This window comes from Etheostoma spectabile, chromosome 17 (assembly GCF_008692095.1).
Source record: "Etheostoma spectabile isolate EspeVRDwgs_2016 chromosome 17, UIUC_Espe_1.0, whole genome shotgun sequence".
In the NCBI taxonomy this organism is placed as follows: domain Eukaryota; kingdom Metazoa; phylum Chordata; class Actinopteri; order Perciformes; family Percidae; genus Etheostoma; species Etheostoma spectabile.
The window spans coordinates 10,209,537-10,235,152 of NC_045749.1; the positions used below are offsets into that span (position 1 = coordinate 10,209,537).

General features: G+C 38.9%; 3 protein-coding genes across 15 annotated transcripts in view; 1 reads left to right on the top strand and 2 right to left on the bottom strand.

Moving 5' to 3' along the window:
- The window catches only part of col17a1b (collagen, type XVII, alpha 1b), a 31,905-nt gene extending 29,446 nt beyond the window's left edge, over positions 1 to 2,459 (bottom strand). For 6 of the 11 annotated variants that reach the window (XM_032541877.1, XM_032541874.1, XM_032541879.1 and 3 more), the window contains exons 1-2: positions 2,056 to 2,459; positions 767 to 834 (exon numbers count right to left, since the gene is read on the bottom strand). In XM_032541877.1, coding sequence (XP_032397768.1) covers positions 767 to 821 — 55 coding nt within the window. In that variant the 5' untranslated portion in view covers positions 822 to 834; positions 2,056 to 2,459. The remainder of the gene's footprint in view (positions 1 to 766; positions 835 to 2,055) is intronic. The other 5 variants (XM_032541880.1, XM_032541876.1, XM_032541872.1 and 2 more) reach the window with 3 other exon arrangements.
- Positions 2,460 to 5,769: 3,310 nt separating this feature from the next.
- Positions 5,770 to 7,383, top strand: sfr1 (SWI5-dependent homologous recombination repair protein 1). Its single transcript, XM_032541890.1, has 3 exons — positions 5,770 to 6,165; positions 6,342 to 6,695; positions 6,816 to 7,383. The coding sequence occupies exons 1-3, from the start codon at positions 6,070 to 6,072 to the stop codon at positions 7,002 to 7,004; spliced, it is 639 nt and encodes a 212-aa protein (XP_032397781.1). The 5' UTR covers positions 5,770 to 6,069; the 3' UTR covers positions 7,005 to 7,383.
- Positions 7,105 to 25,589, bottom strand: cfap43 (cilia and flagella associated protein 43). 3 transcript variants are annotated; one of them, XM_032541883.1, is made up of 38 exons: positions 25,445 to 25,580; positions 24,906 to 25,159; positions 24,658 to 24,754; positions 24,375 to 24,542; positions 23,958 to 24,108; positions 23,643 to 23,787; positions 23,438 to 23,520; positions 23,162 to 23,293; positions 22,905 to 23,021; positions 22,719 to 22,796; positions 22,430 to 22,578; positions 22,098 to 22,201; positions 21,627 to 21,776; positions 20,230 to 20,384; positions 19,967 to 20,131; positions 19,734 to 19,864; positions 18,241 to 18,406; positions 17,497 to 17,607; positions 16,843 to 16,920; positions 16,162 to 16,287; positions 15,972 to 16,076; positions 15,748 to 15,864; positions 15,061 to 15,252; positions 14,594 to 14,800; positions 14,338 to 14,424; positions 14,008 to 14,088; positions 13,154 to 13,282; positions 12,933 to 13,052; positions 12,564 to 12,671; positions 12,249 to 12,335; positions 12,078 to 12,166; positions 11,774 to 11,984; positions 11,184 to 11,296; positions 9,442 to 9,601; positions 9,107 to 9,271; positions 7,673 to 7,753; positions 7,429 to 7,582; positions 7,105 to 7,352 (listed from the first exon to the last, which is right to left on the bottom strand). In XM_032541883.1, exons 1-38 carry the CDS (start codon positions 25,471 to 25,473, stop codon positions 7,177 to 7,179), a joined length of 4,971 nt encoding a protein of 1,656 aa, XP_032397774.1. In that variant the 5' UTR covers positions 25,474 to 25,580; the 3' UTR covers positions 7,105 to 7,176. The 3 variants fall into 3 exon arrangements, with proteins under 3 accessions (XP_032397774.1, XP_032397773.1, XP_032397775.1); XM_032541882.1 differs by having other exon boundaries at positions 15,061 to 15,255; XM_032541884.1 differs by lacking the exon at positions 24,906 to 25,159 and having other exon boundaries at positions 15,061 to 15,255; positions 24,658 to 24,676; positions 25,445 to 25,589.
- Between the last annotated feature and the right edge of the window lie 27 nt (positions 25,590 to 25,616).

Sequence of the window (25,616 nt, forward strand, 5' to 3'; positions counted from 1 at the left end):
CACATTATCTTAACTCTTCTTTTTTGTCCTTTCTGTAAAGAACTTTGTAACAAATCGTTTGAAAAGGGATACATGTATAAACTTAACTAACTTTCTTTGTTAGGTAGCATGAAAACAAAAGAACAACAGAATGCCTGATTATGTATTTAGTTAGCGTCAAACATAAAATCAGGCGTTCCTTAGCCTCCCCATCCTTCTCTGTGTTAAAAGTCATTAGGCCACGAGGAGCTGTCCTTTTACATTTAGTTATGACTACTGGAGGAAAACCTGGAGGATGACTTACACCCTGAGAGCGAGGAACAGAAATGGAAACAGACACCAGTGAAGGCATGCCGTGATGTTAGTGAGAGTAAGCCGTCGAAAAAGAGAGACAAAAGCCATCAACCAAGAAAATAAGTGCATACATGTTTTGGGGTATTTAAATACAGAGTTTACACCACGCCAATCTGCCATTAAGCTTTCTATTGAGAAATCCTATTTTTATCTCTCTTGCCACAATGAGTTCTGTGTTGTTGTTTTTTTTAAAGACATGTTTCCAGTTTGTTAGCGTGTCTAGAGACGTTAGCGTGGCCGGAGACGTTTGCGTGGCAGATATCTCTAAAACTCTGTAAATAAAACCCAAACTATGTGCATAAACCTACAACAATTGTGAAAAAGGTTGTTTTTTTTGTTCTTTTTTGACTTTGGGTGAACCAACCCTTTAACTGATGTTCTTTATTTGGTGGACTCGTTTTCAAAACATTATAAATGAATACAGAAATCTCACCCTTTTCTCCTGACAAGCCTCCTGAGAAGTCCATCTCTCTCGTTAACTCGTCCATCCCATTTTATCTGCTGAGATGATGATAACACATTGACCACGGTCATGCAACTGTGCCAATGTTGTTAAAAGTCTATTAATTCCTTGTTACTGTGGTTTTAATAACATCTTAGCAAACATTTGGGTGCTCATATCTGATATTTACTGCATCAATTTGAAATTTCACAAGACAAAGAAATGGCTTCACATCAGTCTCATGATCATATTTTAAAAAACACTATGTAATATTCTAGTTGTTTCAGTTTTCTCTTAAACATCCTGCTTTGATAATGACAGAAATTCTGCAGTAAGTCCAAGACAGATCAGGTAGAAGACATCACCTCTACTGTATTTAAAAACTGGCAACTTTCTATACGTGTTCAAATGTCATGTGAATAGTGGATACCACAATAAAGGCCTTATCAATGGTTTTCAATAGACTTTGGATTCACTTTGTGTCTTTGAAGATGAACAAAAAAAGAACAAAAGAGGCCAATGGATCACAGCAAAAATGTGAAAGACCATCCTCTCACCACACCCTGTCAGCCAGGACATTTAACAGCATGTGCTATATTTACAGAACACTTAGTATCAGTATTAAAAACACTAGTTTTAAAACCCTAGTATCAGATTTAAATTAAAAAAAGCAGAAATACTCCAAAAGGTGGCATATCCCCCACTCTTTTCTCAAAGCCTTGGCTACTGAAAACATAATTTGTAGCCTATAAAGTGCAATAACCATTCAAGTTTTAAATTTTCTTCCAGCTCTGTAAAAAGTAAAACGTTCATGAAACCAACATTTCTCAATACATCTCCTACTTATTTTCATTAAAGCTTGTAAATAGCCAGCAAGTGATCTGAAAAGGCTGGTGTCACATAAAGCTGGTGATACAGCTCCTGTAATATATTTAGAAGGATGCAAATAGCACAGCAAAAATACATGTAAACTATCCTGAGAACACACACTAACATACCAATTCTATAGATATCACCGGAAGAAATCTGATCCCCAAAGTCCTAGCTGGGCTTTACAGACAGGGGGAAGAAGTAATTGTAGTTTTTTTATGGGAATACAGAGAATTCCATCATACGTATCCTATAACTGCAACTAGAAAGCAAAAAAAAACTCCCAGAGTGCAGTTAGTCAGTGCAGAGATGCAACAGCCAGTTGGGGAAGAAACCCCCGCACCATCCAGCACACAACAACTTTATATTTGATACATTTTATTTAAAAAAAAAAAAAGCATAATCCATACCTTCAACCCGTTCGAATAAGAAACAATCAAATCCCGATTCCTCTCAAGATGGACTGACTGGTCACGTCCACGGGAGAGATAATGTGTTTCTGTGAAGTTGACGAGCCGGGGTGGGATGTTCTTAAAGTCCTCGGTCCTTTTGTGTCTTTTAGCTCAACTTTCCCAGACAAGTCAAAACAGAGATCTGGGCACCGGTCCGAGCCGCGCCCATCAGCGCTGGAGCTTGGCATGCAGGTGTACCATACGGCACGAAATGTTGAATTTAAAAAAGAAAAATACAAAAAAACAGCGCCTGAAGGAACCAATTAACTCGCCAGACTCACCTCTGAAGAGACGTACAGTTGACTGTGAAAAAAAGAAAAGCGTTGAACTCCTCCTTCTGTTGTTGCTGCTTTGGTCAGCACTTTTTGAAACTGGCAAAGTTTTGGTGAGGAGTTAGGAAGGTATGATTCGGGAGGGGTTTTTTTTCTCTCTTTTTCTTGTTATGGATTACAGGCGGGCAACCATCTCAGGGTCTGCTGATCTATTGTGTGGAGCAAATCCATCCTGTTGCCGCTGGAACACATCTGGTGCACACATTGGAAGTTGAAACAGAACATTTAGACTATATGGTTTCAGCCACTGTGCTGTTACATAACCAAACTGTATTTTTACCACACATACAAAACATTTACTGTGCAAAAGCACGCATGCAAGACTCCAGATACTTGTCAAAGTTATTTTAACTGACCTCCAGGTCTTTGCACCCAGGTCTAATCAGCATGTTTGTGCAACTGTTGAAGGATCCATTTTCCTGCCTTACTGAGATTAGGAATTACAGCCCCCCCCCCCCCCCCCCCACAGTGGAAGAGCTGTTTTTAACTCTCTGTGATCATAATAAAAGTTCCCTATCCATTCATTTGCATTTATGCAATTTTGAGCTAAATTGATGCTTTATTTCTCCACTGGCAGCCGCAAGCGCCACTGGGATCCTTCACCCACCACACCCTGTGGAGACATCTACCCACCCTGCATGACTCACAGCGAGCATGACTCCAATCTGCTCAAATGATGGAAAACAAATAGCCACAAGGATAGTGTAACAGAGGAGGAGCTGCTCCACTCACATCTATGTGTAAGCTTGAATAAAGCCAAATCTAACGGAAAGGGGCTCGTTTACAACAGATTCCAGGATGGTGAGAAGAAAAAAAAAGGAGTTAACTGGCTTGTGTAGCCCTTTTGAGCTGAAGCACACTCATGTTTATGTGAAGGATAACAGCTTTCCCACATAAGGGCTCATCGTTTCTCTGGAACAAGGCAGTGGTTTTAAAGGTGCCCAAATTAGGTTTACAGCGAGTGTGTTACATAACAAAGAACTTAATCATTTGAGGTTTATCAAGATAATGTGACATGTACACATTAATGATTCACTGTAAAAGTGAATCTTGACAGTCATGTTGTAAAGAAATCACCAGTTTTCCTCAGGTAAACAAGAAAACATCACTCATTGTGCTGCATTTCAAGAACTGATGGAATAGATAGATTGTATTGCTTGACTTCATGGCTGTGGGTTATGAAGGAATCTCTGTACACATATTTCATTTGTATATAACACTATTTTCACTGTATATTTATATTTATATATTGAAACTCTACTCACTATTTTATTAAAGGCTAATAGACTTCATATATATCCATTTATATATATATATATATATATATATATAGTGACAGATACATTTTCTTGTTACTTATTGTACACTTATTGGACTGTACATAGTTCACTAACTCAGCTCAGTATACATCTTTTCTTAGTATTCATCTTATCTCTTTTTTTATTTTGTTTTCTTTTTTTTATGTTTTTTATTTATATTGCTATGTCCATGGCTCTTATTCTTACCTGTCCTTCAACTGTGTTTGGTTTTTACTGCTGTTGCTGCTAACACACCTGAATCTCCCCACAGGGAAAGCAAAGATTTATCTTAACTTACCTTATCTTAAAAGACCATTATTTAGGTACTGATGACATATAAGACGAGGTTCACTAAAAGTCTGGAGAGAACACCAGGTTCAGGTCTCTTCTTCATGCTGCAGGAAGTAGAGATTTGATTCATCACACCTTTGACTGTAATCTTTAAGAGAACAAGATTAATTTCTCCAACACATTGTCACCACATGAAAGGGGAATTTCCAACACAGACAAAGCAGATAATGTAGCAGAGTATCAACAGGAAATAAAAAATAACCTAATGATAACCCTTAAGACAAAATACACCTTCAACTAAACAAAATCAAATGACACCAATGTGAACAATCACGTTTTCTCAACTAGCAAAGGGATTCCAGATCTCACAATATGTTCCTCAACTACAGGAGAAACCCATATTAGATGTAAAGGGGGCAATAACATCTTACTGCTGATCTATATGTGCATCTTATGAGGAATAAACAGTCTGCTCAAAAATAACATGTGGCCTTAATTATGAGTGCTCAGCATACAAACCTGCATTTGATGAAAGAGCTGGCATCATCACTCAGTCTCTCACATAGCCTCTAGATTCTATAAACCCACACCGTTGCTACAGTTACAGTGCAGAGGAGCAAGCACAATATTTCATGTCATGTATTCAAAGGCTAAAAAAGAAGCAGAGAAAGCAGTCCTCTGACTCACAAACAGTAATTATATTTAACCCCCAGTGCTGCAAGATTCATCCATATAAAATGCAAAATCCCAATTCCCTGGGGTGTGTAATATCAGTCAAGTACTGACTCAAGTCTAGGCAGGATAATGTGTTAACTCACACCTTTCTCCTCACGGCTACAGAAAAAGACACAAAAAATGTAGGATATTGGGATAAGTCACAAAAAAATCTTCAACAACGATCAACAGGTCCGTCTGTAGGAGTTTTAAATAAATCTTTTAACCGAGATGAATCAACTGATGAGAAGAGCTGAATCACAATCTGAGTCAACCCAAGTAATAAGGATTAACCAAGCAACACTGCTTGGACACTGACTCTGTCCACAAGCCTACATAAAATAACTTTTACTATTTTACTTCCTCTGAGGACTTTTATTTTGTGGGAACAGTCCAGTTGGATCAATGCATCACCGTTTAATCCCACCAGAACAATCCCATACAATAGGCCCACTACTTTCTCTAAAAATCTTTATATTATTTCTTATTTTCATTTACAATATTATGATTGTCACTGTAATTAGTATAATAATGTTATTATAAGTTGAAGTTTGGGTATTAAAAAAAAGTCCTGAAAAAAATGTTTTGTGTTCCACCACAAGCACTACTAACTAATAACTTTACCAAAACAGGAAAAGAAAGATGGTGGAGCTTTATGGTTTCTATTTCGGTTTTAGGTATGGATTACATGGAAATAGGAGGTTATAAAGTTGTGGTTTGTGCTGTAACCTCTCTTAACCCTTGTGTTGTCTTCCTGTCAACCATGAAAAAAAGTTATCGCTTTTTCTGACATTTTTGTCATTTTTTCAATGTTGTGGGTGCTTTTTTTTTAAATGTTTTTTTTCCCAAAGTTATTATTATTATTATTATATTTCTATTGTTGACATTTTCATCTCATTTTGAACGCCCATTTTTTGTGATGAAAAAACTAAAAATTGGTCAAATTTGACCCGAGGACAAGGCTTATAGTTGTAACCAACCTATCTTGCAGGAAATAACTACAGCTCCCAAGATCATTTTCGGTAATGCGTCATAAAAATGTGTCCAATCGCTGACTCTGGAGGTTTTCTTCAGCGCAAAAACAAGGAAAACAAAAAAATCTGCTCATCGTGTTCACAGTTTTGTATCTTAGTTCGCGTTTTGTTGAAAAACCTGTTGGTTGCCCACTAGTTATTGCAAAATAATCCATCAATACGTTTGGTTGAGTATTCGGGTTACTTTGGTTTTTACGAGTTTGTTTATAATAAACTATGTGACTACGTTAGATTGGCTAACGTTAACCCAGTGTCCCTAAGCTGCCTGTAACGTCACGTTATCCACAGCAAAAAGTTTCACCGATGGAGACCACTCCTAAAGCAGCCAAATTAAAATCCGTCTATTCTTCACCTTGTAATTCAGTGGAGTCAAGCCCCTGTGCCCATAAAGAAGAAAAGGTAGGTTTAAGTTACATTTGCCTGCATGTTAACTGACGTCAGTCGGGTAACGTTAATGTCAGCTCGCTAATATCACGTCAAATATTTGAAACGTTATTTCAAAATTGGTTAAACACAATCTAACACCTGCTATCATCCCACTGTGCCCTGCCACTGATTCACTGTCATCTCCGCAGCATAATCAGAAGCTGAGTTCCTCACTGAAGGAGAGGCTGAGAAGAACAAGGCGCTCCTTCACCTCGCCCTTATCTGTGGCCAAACGCCTCTGTGTTGATGAGGAGGACAATGGCCAACAAGTTTCAGCAGATTCCCGGGAGACAGTTAATAACCCTCCACCGATCATGCCCAATGTCGATGTAAAACGAAATGAAGAGAGATCAGGGAGTGAATGGCTTTCTGGACCCATTCCCAAACCGACATATCCTCCTTCCAAAGACTTGGCACAACAGCGAGACCAACTGAGGAAGGAGGTTAAAGACAAGATGGAGACTTTGCGCAGACTCAAGATGGTTAAAATGTACAGGAGCAAGGTATCTGCTATCTTTTAAATTCTCTGGGTTGCTCCTAGCATAAACATGATGTGATTCAATTCACTTTACTAGACTGAAGGTAGTCATCTTGATACGCCCATTCCCTGTCTCTTTCCCTAGAATGATTTAGCGCAGCTCCAAACCTTGGTTGACAAGTGGAGAAGTTGTGCTCAGGCTGCACTGTACGAGCTCCAGTCAGATGTCCCCGTAGACGGGCGGAAGGCCAGCCTGTCAGGTCTTATTGACCTCTTTGGTCTGGATGATGGCATTCTCCACTTTGACCGCACAGAGGAGGACTTCACTACCTAATAAATAAATGCTTTAAAAACAATCACGTTACAAATATCCTGAGTTAACTGTTTTATTTATTTTGCTGTGACACCATTCTTATTCACAGCGTAAGTTGTAAATGTCCTGTTAAATAAACTTTCTAAGAAAAGTGTAAATAAAATTGTGTTCTCTCCTGAAGAGAAGCCTTTTCTCAGTTGTGTTTCAGCTGATCAAGTGAAGGAAAGTTCTTCATCCTTAGACGGTCAACTTCAGCCCAGAGGAAAGCCAGATCCTCCGCCAGCTGTCTGGCAAAGTCCTCCAAGTTCTTCCTCTGAACGATTTCCCGGTAGTGCTCTTCAGTTTTAGCTGCCTGGTTTTCCTCTGAAGCTAAACACCAATAAAGTCACATTATCAGTCAGAAGAGGCTTCCTTTTTTAATGTGCTGAAATGATTGTTTAATTACCTATTGCTTCATAGATGTGTCTCCTCTCTGCCACAGTCACCTGCATATTAGGTAGCTGTTCTTCTACAATTGCATTCTTCTCAGCTTTCATTGCTGCCTGCTTGTTGAGCTGTTCAATCTTTTTAATGCGATGCTGCACATTCTGTAGATGAGTCTAAAAGTAGAACATAATGTTTATAATGTAACAGTCACAAATGGAGAGTACACAATACAAAGCCAATCAATGACATCACTTTTCTGTTACCTTTTCCTGGAAAGCTATAGTTTTCTCCAGAATGGAAACTTGCTTGGACACACGACTGTCTCTATCTGTCTTGTTGAGATACTGGAAAGAAACAGGGATAACTGACTTTTATGGGGGGATGAAAAACAGAAGGCGCAGCAACATAAAGTGTCAACAGGGTTTTCTTTAATGTGTCTTCCTTATTTGACAACTGCTTTGTCATAAAATGTTCAAGATCGCTCAGGATGGATTTTTTGTTTTATTTCCAAAGTGTTTTCCTCTCAAGGTTTCGGGGGCCTAAACAATGACAGGAAGCTGCATGGCTCGCCACAGCGAGCTACCTGAACCCGTTGCCGGAGGAAACGGGCATTCAGGCCTGGAAACATGTTTTGTGTGTGCCATGCTCATCAAATTTCTGAAAATAAAATTATGGGTGACTCATTTAATCTTTATGAATGTTTTCATTGCTTAACCACCACCTTATTTTTTATATCGCTAACTCGTGCAACAACTTGTTTAATAATAATGCTAATAGCAGAGCATCTTCCTTTCAGCTTTGTGGTCTGTTTTTTATGAAACTGCCTGTTCACACCTTAGACTGACAGTTGCTCAGTGAATCAGAGAAGCTTTTCAGTTTTCCTAGAATTTTTAATCATTGCATAAACATGGTGGAGAAGATACTCTACTTTTTTTTATTTGTCCCCATGTATCTTTCATTCTGTTATTTTTTTTCTCCGATTGGTTGCTGTAGTACAGCGCCCCAAGCAGTTAGGGGTTTGGTGCCTTGCCTTAGGGCACGTTGGCAGGGCCCAGGAGGTGAACTGGCACATCGCCAGCTGCCAGTCCACACTCCATTCCTGGTTTGTCGAGGACTTGTACAAGCTACCCTCTGGTCCTTAAGCCAAGTCCTTACAGACTGATCTGCTGCCGCCCGGTGTACATTAAGAAAGCAGAATAAAGAAAGCATTGTTTTGTATAATATATTAAACCAGTCTCTACCTATTCAACAACAATTTTAAAGGGTGCAAAAAAGACGAAGAAAAATTAGTGTGGGGAGCTTGCATGAACAGGGTGTGTCTGTGATAACAAAAGATCATCCATCTGTACTCAGGGATGGTAACAATTTTCTGCTCGCAAAACATGTGATGCTGCCAAAACCAAAATACCTGCCTTGATGTCAACGACTGAGGTTTTCCCAGAAATGCTAACACCATAAGTGCAAAGACTTCATTGCCATTTCAAGCAGATGCAAACTTTTTGAAAGCTTTTGTCATATTACCATGAATTATGGACGAGGTAAAATCTATTCACTAACCAGTAGCATTATTCCTCAGAAAGTGTTATTTAGTGCTTATTTCCTTATTCAGGCCATGACGGTATTTGATTGCAAATAAAAGATACCCAGGTCCGTGAGAAAAACTTTAAAAAAGTAGTTTGATGTGAAATTAAACTCACATCTTGTTGCTCCTCAGAGAGTCGTAACATCTGGATGTCCCTCGCCTTGTTGTTGAGGTCCTTGATCTGCATCCCCATCATCCTGTGCTCCCACTGCAGCTGGATGATGCCCTTACGGAAGTCTTTGCACTCCACCATGGAGGCTATCTTCTGCTCTCCAAGTGTCTGATCATATAGATAAAATTTATTTAACAGACACATTCATAAGCAACGTATTTTACCACCACTTGAATGTGTATATGCAATTATGACCCCCTGTGTATTGTATATAGCAACAGCAGAATAATATACGTCCTTGTTTTGCAGTGTCTGTGTGTCTGGTGATATAGGCTGACCCTGATGGTTCTGTTGAGGTCCTCCACCACACTCCTGTGGTGAAGAACAGCGTCGGTGTAGTCAGCAGTCAGGTCTGTGGTAGACATCTCCACCTGGCCCTGTTTGAGCAGGACCTGGACCATGATATCCGTCAGGAAAAGGTTCTTGTCCTTATGCAGCCTAGAAGGGAACAATACATCAAAAACCACTAGAGGATCATTTTTCCTTAGAGAAATATTATTTATTACGTGATATATTAAAAAAAGTAAAAATTATATACATATATAATTTTTACTTTTTTAACATATCACCTTTTACTATTGTTACAATGAGACAAATTCTCAATGTAGGACTTGTGGCTTCATTGCCATTCTCTCAGGTCATCCCTAATGTATGACGAATAAAAATCCATCCATCCATCCATCTTCATCCGCTTATCCGGTATCGGGTCGCGGGGGCAGCAGCTCCAGTAGGGGACCCCAAACTTCCCTTTCCCGAGCCACATCAACCAGCTCCGACTGGGGGATCCCGAGGCGTTCCCAGGCCAGGTTGGAGATATAATCCCTCCACCTAGTCCTGGGTCTTTCCCGAGGCCTCCTCCCAGCTGGACGTGCCTGGAACACTTCCCTAGGGAGGCGCCCAGGAGGCACCCTTACCAGATGCCCGAACCACCTCAACTGGCTCCTTTCGACGCGAAGGAGCAGCGGCTCTACTCTGAGCTCCTCTCGGATGACTGGGCTTCTCACCCTATCTCTAAGGGAGACGCCAGCCACCCTCCTGAGGAAACCCATTTCGGCCGCTTGTACCCTGGATCTCGTTCTTTCGGTCATGACCCAGCCTTCATGACCATAGGTGAGGGTAGGAACGAAAATTCCCCGGTAGATCGAGAGCTTTGCCTTCTGGCTCAGCTCTCTTTTCCTCACAACGGTGCGATAAACAGAATGTAATACCGCACCGGCTGCTCCGATTCTCCGACCAATCTCACGCTCCATGGTCCCCTCACTCGCGAACAAGACCCCAAGGTACTTAAACTCCTTCACTTGGGGTAAGGACTCACTCCCTACCCGGAGAAAGCACTCCATCGGTTTCCTGCTGAGAACCATGGCCTCAGATTTAGAGGTGCTGATCCTCATCCCAGCCGCTTCACACTCTGCTGCAAACCGATCCAGTGAGTGCTGAAGGTCACAGACCGATGATGCCATCAGGACCACATCATCTGCAAAAAGCAGCGATGAGATCCCGAGCCCACCGAACTGCAACCCCTCCCCGCCCCGACTACGCCTCGATATCTTGTCCATATATATTACAAACAGGATTGGTGACAAAGCGCAGCCCTGGAGGAGGCCAACCCTCACCTGGAACGAGTCCGACTTACTGCCGAGAACCCGGACAAAGCTCTCGCTTTGGTCATACAGAGATTGGATGGCCCTGAGAAGGGACCCCTTCACCCCATACTCCCGCAGCACCTCCCACAATTTCTCCCGGGGGACCCGGTCATACGCCTTCTCCAGATCCACAAAACACATGTAGACTGGTTGGGCATACTCCCAGGCCCCCTCCAAGATCCTTGCGAGAGTAAAGATCTGGTCCGTTGTTCCACGACCAGGACGGAATCCGCATTGTTCCTCTTCAATCCGAGGTTCGACTATCGGCCGAACCTTCCTTTTCCAGCACCTTGGAGTATACTTTACGAATAAAAATGTTTTATGTATTCAAACACAACAGCTTATAATCAGAAGGAAAGACAACATCACAGTCAAACCTTTCAAGTCCGTCTGAGAGATTTTTAATTTCCTGTTGCGCTGCGGTATCCTCATCCCTCCTCTTCTGAAGGAACGCATGCATCTCAGCAAGGGTCAAAGCTTTTACTTTCACCTGCAAGGGACATGTCAGTGACAGGATAATTACATTCAAGACATACAATCATTATGTTAAGTTTTCTAATTATGAAATTGATAAGATTAATTTGTAGTTTTAAAGATTGAAGCTTGTAACCAGACTATAAAATGTAAAATACTATTAGAATACTTCTGGTATTAAAAGTATGTTAGCGGGCTAGCAATGTTTGTCTGCATTTCCGATCTTTAACCTTTCTAGGGCAGCCCCTCTGAGATTTCTCTTTTTTTAATGCTGATTGACTTTTTTTCTAAGAAACTTCTGAGCACATCTCTCTCTGGTAAACACTAACCAAAATATGGAGCGTTTGCCGGATTCTTTGTGAAGAAACTCACTTTTACAGATCTGTCACTTAAATCAACTATTTGATTAGTCAAAAAAACCAAATGAGTGTTAGTCCCCTAAGAATTTCTTCAGTTAACAATGGCCCTAAACCTATCCATATCCTGATTTTACCTTTTTCTCACTCTCTACTTTTGTTCTGCGGACAAGACAAAACCTCTCCCAGATTGATGGGTTCAAGCCTTCTGGTATATTCTCCGGTGCATCCAGCTCCTCCATGGCCTTCAGTATTTTGCCGAGTGCATCGGGAGCCAGAGATCCGCACAAACGCTGGTCTTTAAACGGGTTGGAGTTGTTGTCGGTCTGGGTCCTCATCTTTTGAACCCTGAGGCATACAGTAAAATGCAGTGTCCAGCAACTGTGCAGCTGATTTACAACTTAGAATTTTGATGTTGATATCAAGGTAAGTATTACAAACCTGGGTCTACGCTTGAATAACTTATATAGTTGATCAACCATGTGGCTTGGTACGTCAAAGAACTCTTTCCTGAATTCTTTGTCAAGAACCTTGGGAGACATGGATGGATACTATGTATTTGCACCATCACTTACAGTCAACATTATTTTAGTATTTTACCAGCTGGCTTACTTTGTCCTCAGCTACAATGCTGTCATAGGTCTCGTGAAACAATTCTATTTCTTCTTCATGTCTCTTCACCTCCTCCCCAATTTCATCCTGGTGAATAAGATGAGAGCAGAACGTATGGGAACTAATGACCGGCAGTCTTTAAATGGGTGTGCCGCACAGGTGAACTCTTGCAAAACATGCCTGAGTGATGGGGAGATTTAACTATATTAGAACTTGTAAGAACATCACTACCATTCACTCAGGTGTCTTACAAATAACAGAACCTTATGCATGTCATAAATTCCTTCAGCATTACTGTGCACTAAGTTTTCTGACCTTGTATGCCAAGGTTTTTTCAAGTTTGAGCTTGAGCTCCAGCTCTCGACATCTCATCTCATCTTCTATGAGGACTGTGTATACAAGATAAGTAATCTTGAGTTCTTCCTGTAAAAAACATCAAAAACAACATTAAACAGGATTTTTTTTAAGGTGTCACATACACAAGATATCATATCTCATAATTATCTCAAGGAAGAAACCACAATGAGAACAGAGAGTGTGTGTGAGGAAAACGAGAAAGAGGAAACAAAAAGAAGTAATGGGACGCAGATTGCGTCCGTGTTATGAGACCATGTGTCACATACATGTACTGTGTGTGTGTGTCTATGTGTGTGTGTGTGTGTGTGTGTGTGTGTGTTGGCTCACCTGATAAATAGCCATTTCACATTTCACTTTCTTCTCAAACAGCTTTGTCAAAGTTTCATCAAACCTTTCGGTTGCATCCCTGGTGGACGCCTGTAGTTTTTTAATTTCAGTTTCCATTGACTGGAATTAAAGAGTTCACAGATGATCTATATTGATTAGTCACTGATACAATGTTAATTATATTTCTGAAAACTCTATTATGAATTTGTCTCTTGGAATACCTTTTTGTATTTCTCCTTCTCCTCACTCAGGTCATTGGTTTTCTTTTCATACTCTTTATAAACTTTTTTCTCCTCCTCACTCCAGTGAATGTCAGGTTTGGTCAAAACAAACTCAGGCGGAGGTATTTCCTGTGGAGCCAAATCAATAGAAACTATGTGCACTTCATGCATTTGATTTGAACTGACACTGCCTAGAAAAAATGTAAAAAAGAAAACCCTAAGACATAATTTGCCTAATACGATCTTGTATGAGTATTAAGTATTTAATTTTGGCTGCAGTGAACCGTAGTGTTTTGTTCACATCACAAGAAACAACTGCTGGAGTCAGGGAAGGGTTTCATTCTGCTCTTTCTCTCTCAGACAATTCAAAAAGTGTAAAAAAACTATATAATAACTTAGCATCTTATGATAATCTAAAAACGACATTTACATCAAGGTTGCAACTAACGATTATTTATTTATTTATTATTTATTGCAACTTTACGATTTTGTTTAATATCAATAAGATTTATAAAATGCACTGTATAGTCAACAGCCCAAGGAGAGGAAATATCTTGTTTTTTTAACAGTCCAAAACCCAAACATATTCATATTATTAATTTATTAATAATATTCTGTCAAATGAAAAAGAAAATCATCAAATCTTCCCATTTGAGAAGTTAAAAACAGAGAATGTTTTGGCCTGAAAAATGACTAAAAAAAATGAGTCTATTATTAAAAAAGATGCAGATTTTCTGTCAACTGACACAATGCTTAATCGACTAATCTTTGCAAAAACGTGTATTTCAAATTGTCTTTAAGTTAACTGAACAAACAAGCATATAACTATATATGTACTGTATATAAAAACCTACCATTCTCAAGATGTCCTCTTTTTTCACTTCAAGCACTCCATCCATCATGTCATCAAGAGCCCTGTCTCGGACATTATCACCCTGCAATAGAAAGATCAATGACTACGAAGACAGAACTCACCTACTTGTATTCATTACTTGCTGTTTAATCACATAGACTTACCATATTAATAGATTTATTTTTATTTTTGATAAAGTACTGTTTAATGTACTTTTACTGTTTTCAATAATAATCAAATGCAGTTTTCCTATATGGAAGTAGTTCAAGAATGTGTAAATAGCAACAAACAAGAGTTGCAAAACAAAAACACATTTATTATGGCAGCATACTTTGGCAGCCGCACGTTTTTGCTCTTCCAACTTCTTCCTCTCCTCCTCCTTTTTCTGTTCTGGGGTGAGGTACTTTTCTGCTTTTATCTAGAGTGGGACAAAGGTGCATTTCTATCTGGTAAACTGTGAAAAAGCATCTCATATGATGATGACCACATTCTATTTCACATTTCAGTAAACAGCAGACCACAAAGTAATCTTTGTTTGTTGATGTGAACTTTGTAAACTGTTGAGATGTTTTAAATGCGGTAGGAACCTCAGAGTCGTCCACAGTGAGCAGCTTCTCTGGCTGCTCGCTGACGGTCAGGCTGGGCTCCCACAGGTCCTCGTTCATGTCCAGCTCCAGCAAGATCTTCCTGATATGTCTGTTCCTGTCCTTCACACGGTTCAGCTCCTGCACCTTCTGTCTGTGCACGGCCTCAAAGTCAGCGTTGAAAGCTGTCTTGATGCGATAAATCACATCCTGCATTTGGAGTTGAGTGAAATTCGGCAAAGAACAAAATAGTTTTCATGATCGTGGTGACAAAAACCATGTATGACTGAGTCAGTTAGTTCTTATAAATAACTTTTTTTTTTAAATTTTGTCTTTATTTCACTTTCTATGACAGTGATTTTTAAGAGTGAGTTTTGGGAACTGTTATGGAAAAGTATTATATAACATCAAAAAAAGCATCATTATCACATTTCTGCTGAGATCCAACAGTTTTTGGAACAGGTTCCCACCTGTAGCAGAACTGTCTGAGCGATCCTCTGTTCTGTGGTTTGCAGGCTGAACTGATCGTAGATCCAAGGATTTGAATATCCTAACTGAGCAGAGAAACTTCCCGTTACAGCAGCAGTGTCTGCCTCGTGGCCTTCCTCCCCCTTCTCTTCCTTCTTTGCACTGGTTGTGTTGGAACTTTTCTTTAGGCTGCTCTGTAGTTGAAAGGTGGGGAGAAATACTTGTTGGGCTGAATTAAATGTTGAGGACTGAATCTGTGGCCGTGAGATTATAAAATGTAAAGTATATTGCAGTGAAGGGAGCTATCCAAACAACTATGTTTAGGCCATAAATCTAGAAGAGTTTCAACACTGGTGGACTGGCACGTGTTCAAGCATTTCAAAAAGTTACACCAGTGAAAGGTCAGATGTAGGACTGTGATTCAAAGCACCAAATTATTTTCCAGCTGTAACCCTGTTTTGACTTGAATGGTTTTGCCATAAAATATATTTCCAGAGAGTGAAAACCCACATATTGAAGAGGTTTCACAGCTTTAGAATAGGTTTGCATGCTGCCTTTCTGTTTTACCTAATAAACAGCCATAGCATCTATTTGTAATCCATTCTAACTCATCACATTTGCTTCTCATTTCAGCATTAACAAGAATCTAAACCACAGAATGCTCAGGCCTATGATGCAGTTTTGCTTACGGTGCAAGCAGCTATTTCAAACGTCCTCATATTCTGAACCCTGCGAAGGTCCGCCATCTCTTTCTCCGTCCGCTCTTTCAGAGGGTAGTTCTTCACCTCATGTTCTGAGTGAAAGGCCTGTGGTGAGCAGCCAGAAGTGATTTAGATTTCTTAGTACAGATGATGACATACTGTGATAATTAAAAAAATATCACTTGTCTGTGCCAGTTCCTAAGCAATCTTACCTTAACGGCCTTGCCTTTGACCTTCATAGAATCCCAGAATTCTCTCTTTAGGACATCACGCAGGTAACATTTTGCTAAAATCTCCCATTCCACTTCATTTCGCACCTACAATGTGACTGCGTTAAGAATTACTTCCATCACAACCTCAAAGCAAAATTAAAATTTCAGTGGGTTCATGTTTGTGCATTACCCGAGTAACTTCCTGCTGCACCATGTCCTCCAATCTCCTCTGTTCCTCAACATCTAGGTTGAACTTCTGTTGTTCCAGACGCTCGATATCTGGGAGGGTCTCATTTTCACGCATCATTTCCTGGATCTGACAATACACGAAAGATGATTTAGATGTGATATTGTTTGTTAGACAAACCTTTTGTGAACATTTTAACACCACTCTGTGAATTGTTTTGTAATTGTGCACCGACTTTTTTAGAACTACCTTAGCTAGACTGTTAAAACATTACTACAAATGTAACTTGCTCGTTGAACTAATATGGATTTTTCATGATGGACTTACTGTATTTTTTGTGCTAGAAAACAATACAACTGGAAAGTAAAAGGTAAAAGAAGATACAATTGAATCACTTTCAATTCAGTGTTGCTGTATAACTTGCACATAAAGTTGTTATTCTTAGGATTATGAGTGTTTTAGGTTTGTGATAAACAGTTTTTTTTGTTTGTTTTCCATTTCATTTATTGTTTGTGTATGTGTTGCCCTGGCTAATGAGCTGCTGCGTATAATTACAGGGATACGTCTTGAATTGTATTAAACTAAAAAGCACTTACCAAACATTCACCGTTTACATGCTTACATGCCCTGCGTAATGTTCTTCTATGTTTGTCATGATGTGTTTATTTAATAAAACTCACTTACAGTGTCACGTAACTCTTTGACGGTTTTCCTCAGGTATTTCTTTGTCTCCGAATATTGCTCATTCTCTTCTTTTATAACCTGTTCAAAACATACAGATTGAATCATTTGTATGAAAGTCAGACACTTTGTGACAAAAATTCCAACACCATCCCACCTTCCATCACTCAACATGAGGCTGCTTGATTAAACCCGAAGTCCTTGAAGAACACGTGATTCAGATAAGTAGCATGTTGTAGCATAAAAGCAGGCTGGAAAGTGGCTCTGCCCATTTCCCATATGTGTGAATGTTGCTGAGGTGTAAATCCTACAATTCAAAGACTGCCACACCTTCAGTATCAATTTATTGTTATCAAGCATTGTCAGGTAACAAAGTACTTAACATTTGTTTACAACTGCTTATCAGCTGTATAGCTCTTTACCACTTGCTATTTGGTTGACTCTTAACTCTATAAATGCGTGACTATAAATCAAGCTGTATAATAGAGAAACTTAGTGCCAAAAGCAACACAACAAGATATCATACAACGGTGTAATGGACAATTTCAAAATCCTCCACCAGCAACATAGAAACACAGGAGAATTATCTAAACATAGTTACCATATTCCACATCTTATGCCACCACCGCAATTATTACAGCATAATAAGTCACTTACTGCCTCTCTCCTTCTTTCCAGCCAGGTGGGGTGTGAAAGTGGTACAGACAGCAGGCTGTTATAATTGTCATCCTGCTCTGTCACATCCACAGTCTCCTCTTCACCACTGACCTACAGAGTGTAAACAACACATATAGGAAATAAGCAACAAAAAAAAGCATGAGAAAAGCATTCACTTTCACACATTACTAAAATGTTATGCTAGTTAAGTAATGAACAAGGCCTTTGCATAAGCAATAACTAACCATTTATTATCTATCAAATTGTGTAATATTCATACCAGATTTATACCACAGTGCCGTAAGACCACAAAACGCTGAGCTGTGTATCACTAAAAACAGCTCAGAAACAAACTGTTTCTTACAAACAATTCACATTTGTTGTTATAATTTTCAAATTTACTGGGATGCCTCATACTTTTAAGACCTACAACACCAACATAATCTGCTGTACATTACAGCTGGAATATTTTATCATTATTCTAAGTCTGCACTACAATGCTTTTGTTGAAACTGTTTTAGAGAGGCATTGATTCAATAATAAATATAATAAATTACATCAGTATAACTGAACAGTAAAACTTTCATGAAGGTAAAAGTTATTGCATGGGCCTTTGTACTAGACTGTATTAGTTTTAGCATGAGTCTATTTTCTGCAATAGCAGTATTAATACTGTTTGGGGTTTCAAAAGCAACACTATTGTAGTACTAATTCACTGATAAAACAGAATAGAATATAATTTACCTCATTTTTCTCTGTTTTTTCAGTGCCAGCAGGAGATCCTTGGCGCCACTCAGGCAAGGCAATGAGGACGGGATTCTCGGCATTGAATATGTTCTTACAGAAATGATCCACAGACTGACTGTACTTTTTGGCTTCATTCACCTTACCAGAATCCACACCTTTAATTCTGTATTGAGTCATGGAAAACACAAGATATACATACACAAAAGAAGTTAGATATATGAAGATATTTTTTATGGAGGATTGATGATGGCCAGGTAATCCATACATGCAAATAAATTAAAAAATAACCATTTAAAAAAAAAACATGCTCTCAACCTCTATCCCGTCCCTATCGCTCTGTCTTTAAAAGGAAACAAAATGAACTGTAGAGTTCTTTTTTCTTTCTGCCTAATATGATAATACCATTTTGCATTAAGCAGCCATTTTGTATTTGTAATTTAACTATGAATGCTAAGAGTAAGAGAAGAATAACTTAAACTGATAAGGCTGTCGATAATCTACATTTTTACTATCTTCAACAAATCCCATGAAAAGACCAAAGTAGCAGCAATTAGTGTGTCTCTCTGTAATTTCTGACTTCTCTACCCCGTCTGCAGCATTCAGCACCAAGCCCATTTGTTTCTAATGAAGACATAAATATATATTAAACTGGTGAGAAATATATAGTTTCATTAAAAAAAGGGTTTAAAATGATTGCATAAAAACTAGTGGGCACTACAAATATATGTTTATATATATTTACAAATGTTACTTAAACAAGGCTAATGGTGCATTAATTCAGGACCATTTTCTGCTCTGAATTCGGTGCGTTAGTGAGTATTTATGGCAGCAATAGCGTGTATATGGCATTTACTCAAATTAAATCACAGTGCCTGTGTTGATCATTATGAAGACAGCTGTCGCCATGTGTGATAAAGTTACTCATTGGTGTGCTTTTAATAGTTTTTGGACAAAATCATCTATGGCACAGTGGAATAAGCCATACGTTATAAGGCTTTGGCTACATAGACAATACTTTTCATTGTGAGTTTTGGTCTTTTAATGGGGTTTGTTGACAATAACAAAATAAAGATCACCAGGCCTGTCCTTTAAATTCCTGTACTATCAACAATTTAAGCAGCCAATGGATATTGAACCAACAATAGATGTAAAAAAGGTTTTTACTATTCCTTTGGCATGAAGGGCTCAGGAAAAATAAAAGCTTGCAGAGGAGCCACATGTGGAATGTGATCTGTTGTAGTGGGGGAGATTGTTCTGTGAAATTTATTGGAGCTTTGTTTTTCTGCAGATTTGGGCTGTGATCCCCTTGACCCACCACATGAATTGTATTTATTTACTTTTGTCCCTCAAGACCAACACTAAGAGAGGAAATATACTGTTTAATGTGCACATGTCAAATTGCATAAGAGTGGCATCACTGCAAGCAACAGCCCCCTCTAATGTTTACAGCTATGCTTTATGTAAGCATGACCGACTGCTTGCTGTTTTACCTGAGATCAGTACACACAAGGGAGCCATCTCTACAGCCAGCAGTGAGGAGTGTCTGGCTGTCTGCAGAGAAGGACACGCTCCGTACTCCTCCCAGACGGCATGAATGACATTGCAGTTCAATGTAACGCTCCTGTACAAGCAGCAACAGCATCATAATACACACTATAGACAATGAAAACACAATTTAAATATTTACAAGAAATAAATAAAACCAAATAAAATTAGCTACTACCATGGAAGCAGTTTCTCGGATGCGTAGGAGGCCATCTACGCCCACAGAAGCCAGCCACAACTGATGAGGAGACAAAACTGGAGAGGCAGGGCCCAGAGGGTGACCCCTCACTTCCTGCTCTGGTTTGAGCTGGACCACCTGTTGACTGGAGAGACCGTCTGTGTCCTGGGCAGACGGTCGGTAGAATTGTATCAATGATATTTAAGGTGGATAAGACTGAGAATAAGGATCATAATAATCTGTGACATTAGGCAGCGGTAAACCTGGGGAAGTTGAAATCGCAGAAGACTTTTCTTCTTGTGGCAGAAAGCAAAGATCTCGCTGACTCCCAGAACACAGGATTTAAGTGGATGATCCACTTTGTATCTAGACACTTTGAGGATGTGTGTAGACAGACAACCATGTAGGTCTACACAATCTGTAGATCAGTAGAGGCACATCATCAAATTGAAATTAAATAAATAATTGTAAACAGTCAGGCTTCCTTTTTGTGTTTAGTTTAAACAACACCGTTCCATTGAGACAGATACTACAGAGAGCATGTATCTACACATCTATAATAATAGTAATAGTTGGTCTTGGCACAGAAGTGCTGTATCAGCTTGAGTATGTATAGAAAATAAACCCCATATAGAAAGGCTCTATAAACATTGTTAAAACCTTAAAACAACAAGCATGTTTTTTTAGTTTTTAACTTTTAACACACAAAAAGTAAAGTAGGTTCAAATCAAAAATTCTTGATAAAATATACCCTGTATATGTTACTGTAGCCAAATATGCAAACATAAGTAGTGCTTGTTACTTCTGTGGTGATACGGATTAAAACACTATCACACCTTTTTTTTGAATGTGCGAAAACTTTCATTTCTCAGGGACTTAAATAGTCACCTTTCTGATTCACCTTACTCTCTTTGCATAAAAGATTTTCTTTTTTATTATGACATTCCTGATAATAGCACTTTAGAAAATATAATTATTCTTTTGTTTTGCAAGCTAAGTTTTTTATTCATAAACACAAATGGCAGAAGGTACAGCCTTCCTTCCAGGTATTGAAGTTAGAAATAGATTTGCTCCTTGAATCACATATTGCATACCCTGCAACGCAAATAAACACCACAACACATATACACACACTCTACAACTACACACCATGCAACACAAGTACACACACTATAACAGAAATACACACACTACAACACAAATACATATCCTATAAAGACATTTGCACCATAAACTGAAAACTAAATATCAGTATTATTATTTTTATCATATTATATTATTATGTATATTCTATTATGATATTATTATTATTCATATCATATTAAATTATTATGGAATTATTATTTATAATATAATATTTTTCATATCATAATACATTTTTAAATGGTTGACTCTTATAACTACTGGTTAATATCACCAGATAATTTTAGTAATAATGTGTTGCACATGAGACCCTCATCTTGCATCTTTGAAACTGTCCCCACTGGACCTAATCAGGTCTATTATTAATAGCTCTCTCTCCTCTCTACCGGAGCATTTTATGATGTTCAACTAGTGCTGATTTAACAAACAACTTCTGACCAATATGCAAAACCCCCTTAATTGAAAAAATAAATCTTGAGAATAAGTAGGGAATGAATCTACTCCATCAGTGCTGTACCTGGAAGGTCCCTCGCAGGCAGAGAGAGAACTGTGAGCAGGCTACCATCATGACGTTTGCCCTTGTGTCCAGTGCACACTGCAAGAACTTTCACCTGCTCACAGTCCCTGATGCACTGAGTGGAAAGGGACAAAATGGGTCCAGGAACAACTGGCAAGGAAAATCATATGACAAAAGGATGCAGGTGAGCTTGATCTTGCACCATCTTTAATAGGTGTTAGAGCAAAAGGACAATTTATCATTAAAATATATATATAAAGTATACACACACATACCATTTTAAAAGGCTAACTGAGAAAACACTAGAGAATAATTGTGCAATTATGTAAGCACATATTGTAATCTGAAAACTGCTGCCCTGGTTAAAAAAACATGCAACTGATCTCAGCTGATATTCTGTCTATAATGGAGTGGAATGGACATTTATAAGTGAGCCCAATTCCTAAATAATGAATAAAAATTAGGATCTACCTGTGTATCCTATGACTGAAAACATCTTTGATGGCTTTGCATCTAGTACATGTATATGGGAATCTGAGGCACCGGTGAGAAGGTAGTGCCCCTCTTGATCAAATCTGTACACACACACAACACAACACACGCACACACACACAATATAAGAAAGCCTGTAAACACCTTTTTTTTTTAATTTTCCAAAAGTGGAAGAGCAGTGTTGTCACCTCTGGGTTTATGGGGAGAGAAAACTCATGCCTCTAATTCATAAATGCGTGATGAGATACTACTGTCACAGGTGCAGTGTTATACTGAAACTCTGTGGCTTCACAAGGATGGAGGATACTTACTGTAGGTGATCCACAGGAATGTGGTAGAGATGAACCTGGTGCACCAGGCGAGGCTGCTGCTGCTTGTTCAGGTCAATAAAGAGGACATTTCCTGAAGCTGTTCCAACAGCTGCATATTTTGCAATAGGACAGCAGGCCAGACTTGTCAACTAGAAACACAGATAACACGCTTTAAATTTACTATTATAATAAATGTTCTCTTCAATTTTCACATGCTTACAGAACAGATGCATTAGCCTACTATGACACTACTGACATGTTCAAAATATTCATATGTTGTGAATCTGACCTCAGCTTGAAGAGACAGGGAACCAATGCAAATGCCATCTGGGGACCACAGCTGCAGTTCTCCAGAATCTCTCACTGACTGCAACCAGCAAAAACACAAACATCAATTCTCGCTTAAGAGACAGTGACCTAAATTACACATACCATCATGAGACGCTGTCATTCTTGAGCAACACAAATGTTTTACCACACAAATGTTGTTGTCAATGTGTGACAAAGCTGCTGCCACAAAGTTGCCGCTTAGAACATCCAGAACCTTCACAATTTTGTCTGACTGGGTCGGGTTCAACATATAGATTTGCCCCTAAAAGACAAGAAGCTGGTTTTGTTCTCAGATTTTATTTTTAATATACCTTTTCTCTCAAGTACAGTAACATGTTATTATTTAATGGAATAATAGGGGGCTTCATAAACAATAACAGAGTGGTGCATATAAGTACTTACTGTATTAGAAGATAAAAGTAACGTTTCATAATCAGGGGAGTACATCACAGTTGTGACAGGTCTTTCTAATTCCCATGTTTGTGTGACGTCAATCTGAGTTGCTTTGATTTGCAGACAGTGCACCGCGCTATTCTGTAAAACATATGTATTTTTGTGAATTCGTGATTGCTAAAATTGCAAATCAGACCACCGATTGGCAGAAGAGTTAGTGTAATATATTTAAATGTGTCATACTCAGTGAGCCAAGCAGATGTTAAAGGGTGCATGGGCTTGTACCTTTCCTACAACAATCAATCCATTCTTGTTAAGGGTTAAGCCTTGAAAGTTGCTCTGTCTGAGTACAGGGATGGCATCAACAGCTGAACAAAAGTGAAACAAATGTAAAATGTCTTTTCTATTGCCAAATAAAATAAGGCAATATCAAAATGTATCCCAGTGGCTTTTAAATATCTACTATATCCAAATGTGTGTATTTGTTTACTTGTGGGGTTGAAGAGGACAGAGACAGAGAGGCTCTCTGGGTCAACAAGTAGCAGGAAGCCTTCAGCACAGCCCACATATAGCTCGGATGTGGCTGTCCAGCAGATGGCAGCGGGAGTTAGTCTGGCTTTGGTGCAGAGTTTAGTCTGTGTAAACACAAGTGGAGTGTGTAACAGTTTACATTTTGTCTTTATTGTGTGCCTGAAAAATATACTCATAGATTTAAATCACAGCTGTATCACCAAAACAAACATATTAATTGGTGAAAGTGTACTTGTTTTGTCATATTAGTGTATAAATGGCAAAGGGACAATACCAAAATGCTTTCTGCCTTGTCTCCCTTAAGTCCTGAGATGGCTGATGGAGGCATCTCAAGACCAAAATAAGGCAGTTTGTCCCTGACAGTATGAGAGGTGGGCACCAATGTCTCAACAAAGGAACCATCAGTTGCTGGAAGCTCTATCACACTGCAATGCAACAAATATGACATACACATAGATATTATTGTGTAACACTGCATTCTAGGTATCTTGTGTATCTAGGTGCTGCATATGTTTTTCAGTCTGGCATTGCAATCGCTGCTTTTAAACTGTAAAGGATAAATGCAGGTTATTTAAGGTTTTTGGGTTTAATTTATCAGTTAAATTTCATGCACAAAAATCCACAGAAAGTGTAATGACCATATATCAATTTAGATTTTAACTACTTGCTTTTACAGACAGGTCAGCTTTACCTTGGTTTCAGCACATGAAAGCTGGCACTCTTCTCAATAGCCCAGACAGTGAGGGATGTAGTGCCCAAAGCGCAGAGCTGGAGCCAATTCAGAGGGTTGAAGACCAAAGAAATGACATTCTGCCCAGCTTGAGGTTGAGTACAAATTGGCTCAGCATTTTCCCAGTTCCTGCATCACACAGTCATGATTACAGTAACATAGCTGCTCAGCCTAACTAAACATAACATAAACGGAACATATGTAGTACACAGTATAAAGTACTTTTCGGCTCTCAATGGCTTACCACACTGTTATGGTGTGGTCTGGAAGAGAGGAGCAACAGCCTAAATAAGGACCATCATCACTTAATGTCAGAGATGTGTAGTCCAGTTGTGCTGTTCCTGGAAAAATAATAATCCAATTAGGATTTGTGGGAAAGAAAATAAATGTAGGATTGATGCATACAAACAAACATCAAAAGCTCAAATACATCTTGAAAGAAAATTATATTGAAATCATTTATATAAACAACATCTACTAAAAGTATATTACCTTTAAGTTCATTCATCAATTGAAGCTCAGGGAAATCGTACACAAATATAGATGGGGATAGCTTTTCCTCGGAGAAAGCAAAAGTCTTATTGTTGCCATTGGCTGTCAATACACCAATGCCTCTGCCAGGACTCCGAAGCACACTTTGCTTTTTTGTCTCCAGGTTGAGGAAACAGATATGAGACCCACATGTGTAGCATAATGTTTTATTGTCGACAAACTCGATACTCTTGTTTGTAAAACCTTGTACCCACCTGAAGGGAATAAAACAGCAAAATGTTAGCCAGCCACAATTGTGTGTCCCTCATGCATGGGTTTATCATTTCTCTAATGTAGTATCTGAGGCATCATGGATAAGACGTTAGCATATAGCGTTACCATGTAGCTATAGCTACATGGTTACGGATTAGGACGGGTCAATCAAGATGTAATGCTAACCTAGCTATATGCTATGAATAAAACGGTCCATTAACGGTTTAGCTAGTTAGTTAATTGTACTAAAGTGAAAATGGACAGGTGTATTTGTAGCAGCGACATACCTGACTTCTAAACTTCCAATTTCATCCATTTTGAGATAAGAATAAAATTACAAACAGTCCACTTAAACTTTTTCCCCCCACCAATACACCCGACAAACGAAAGGGCGAGTGCTGAGCTTGTAGTTGCGTATCCCTGGCAACAAAAAAACTTCTAGGAACCCCCCCCCCCCTC

Excerpts from the sequence above, each read along its gene's own strand:
- sfr1 (XM_032541890.1), top strand. The coding sequence starts at position 6,070 with ATGGAGACCACTCCTAAAGCAGCCAAATTAAAATCCGTCTATTCTTCA. Across the intron at positions 6,166-6,341 it reads GTGCCCATAAAGAAGAAAAG|CATAATCAGAAGCTGAGTTC; the intron begins GTAGGTTTAAGT and ends TCATCTCCGCAG. Across the intron at positions 6,696-6,815 it reads TTAAAATGTACAGGAGCAAG|AATGATTTAGCGCAGCTCCA; the intron begins GTATCTGCTATC and ends CTCTTTCCCTAG.
- cfap43 (XM_032541882.1), bottom strand. The coding sequence starts at position 25,473 with ATGGATGAAATTGGAAGTTTAGAAGTCAG. Across the intron at positions 15,256-15,747 it reads TTGAAATAGCTGCTTGCACC|CAGAGCAGCCTAAAGAAAAG; the intron begins GTAAGCAAAACT and ends ACCTTTCAACTA. Across the intron at positions 9,602-11,183 it reads CTCTCAGACGGACTTGAAAG|GCTGCATAAGGACAAGAACC; the intron begins GTTTGACTGTGA and ends GTTCCCTTCTAG.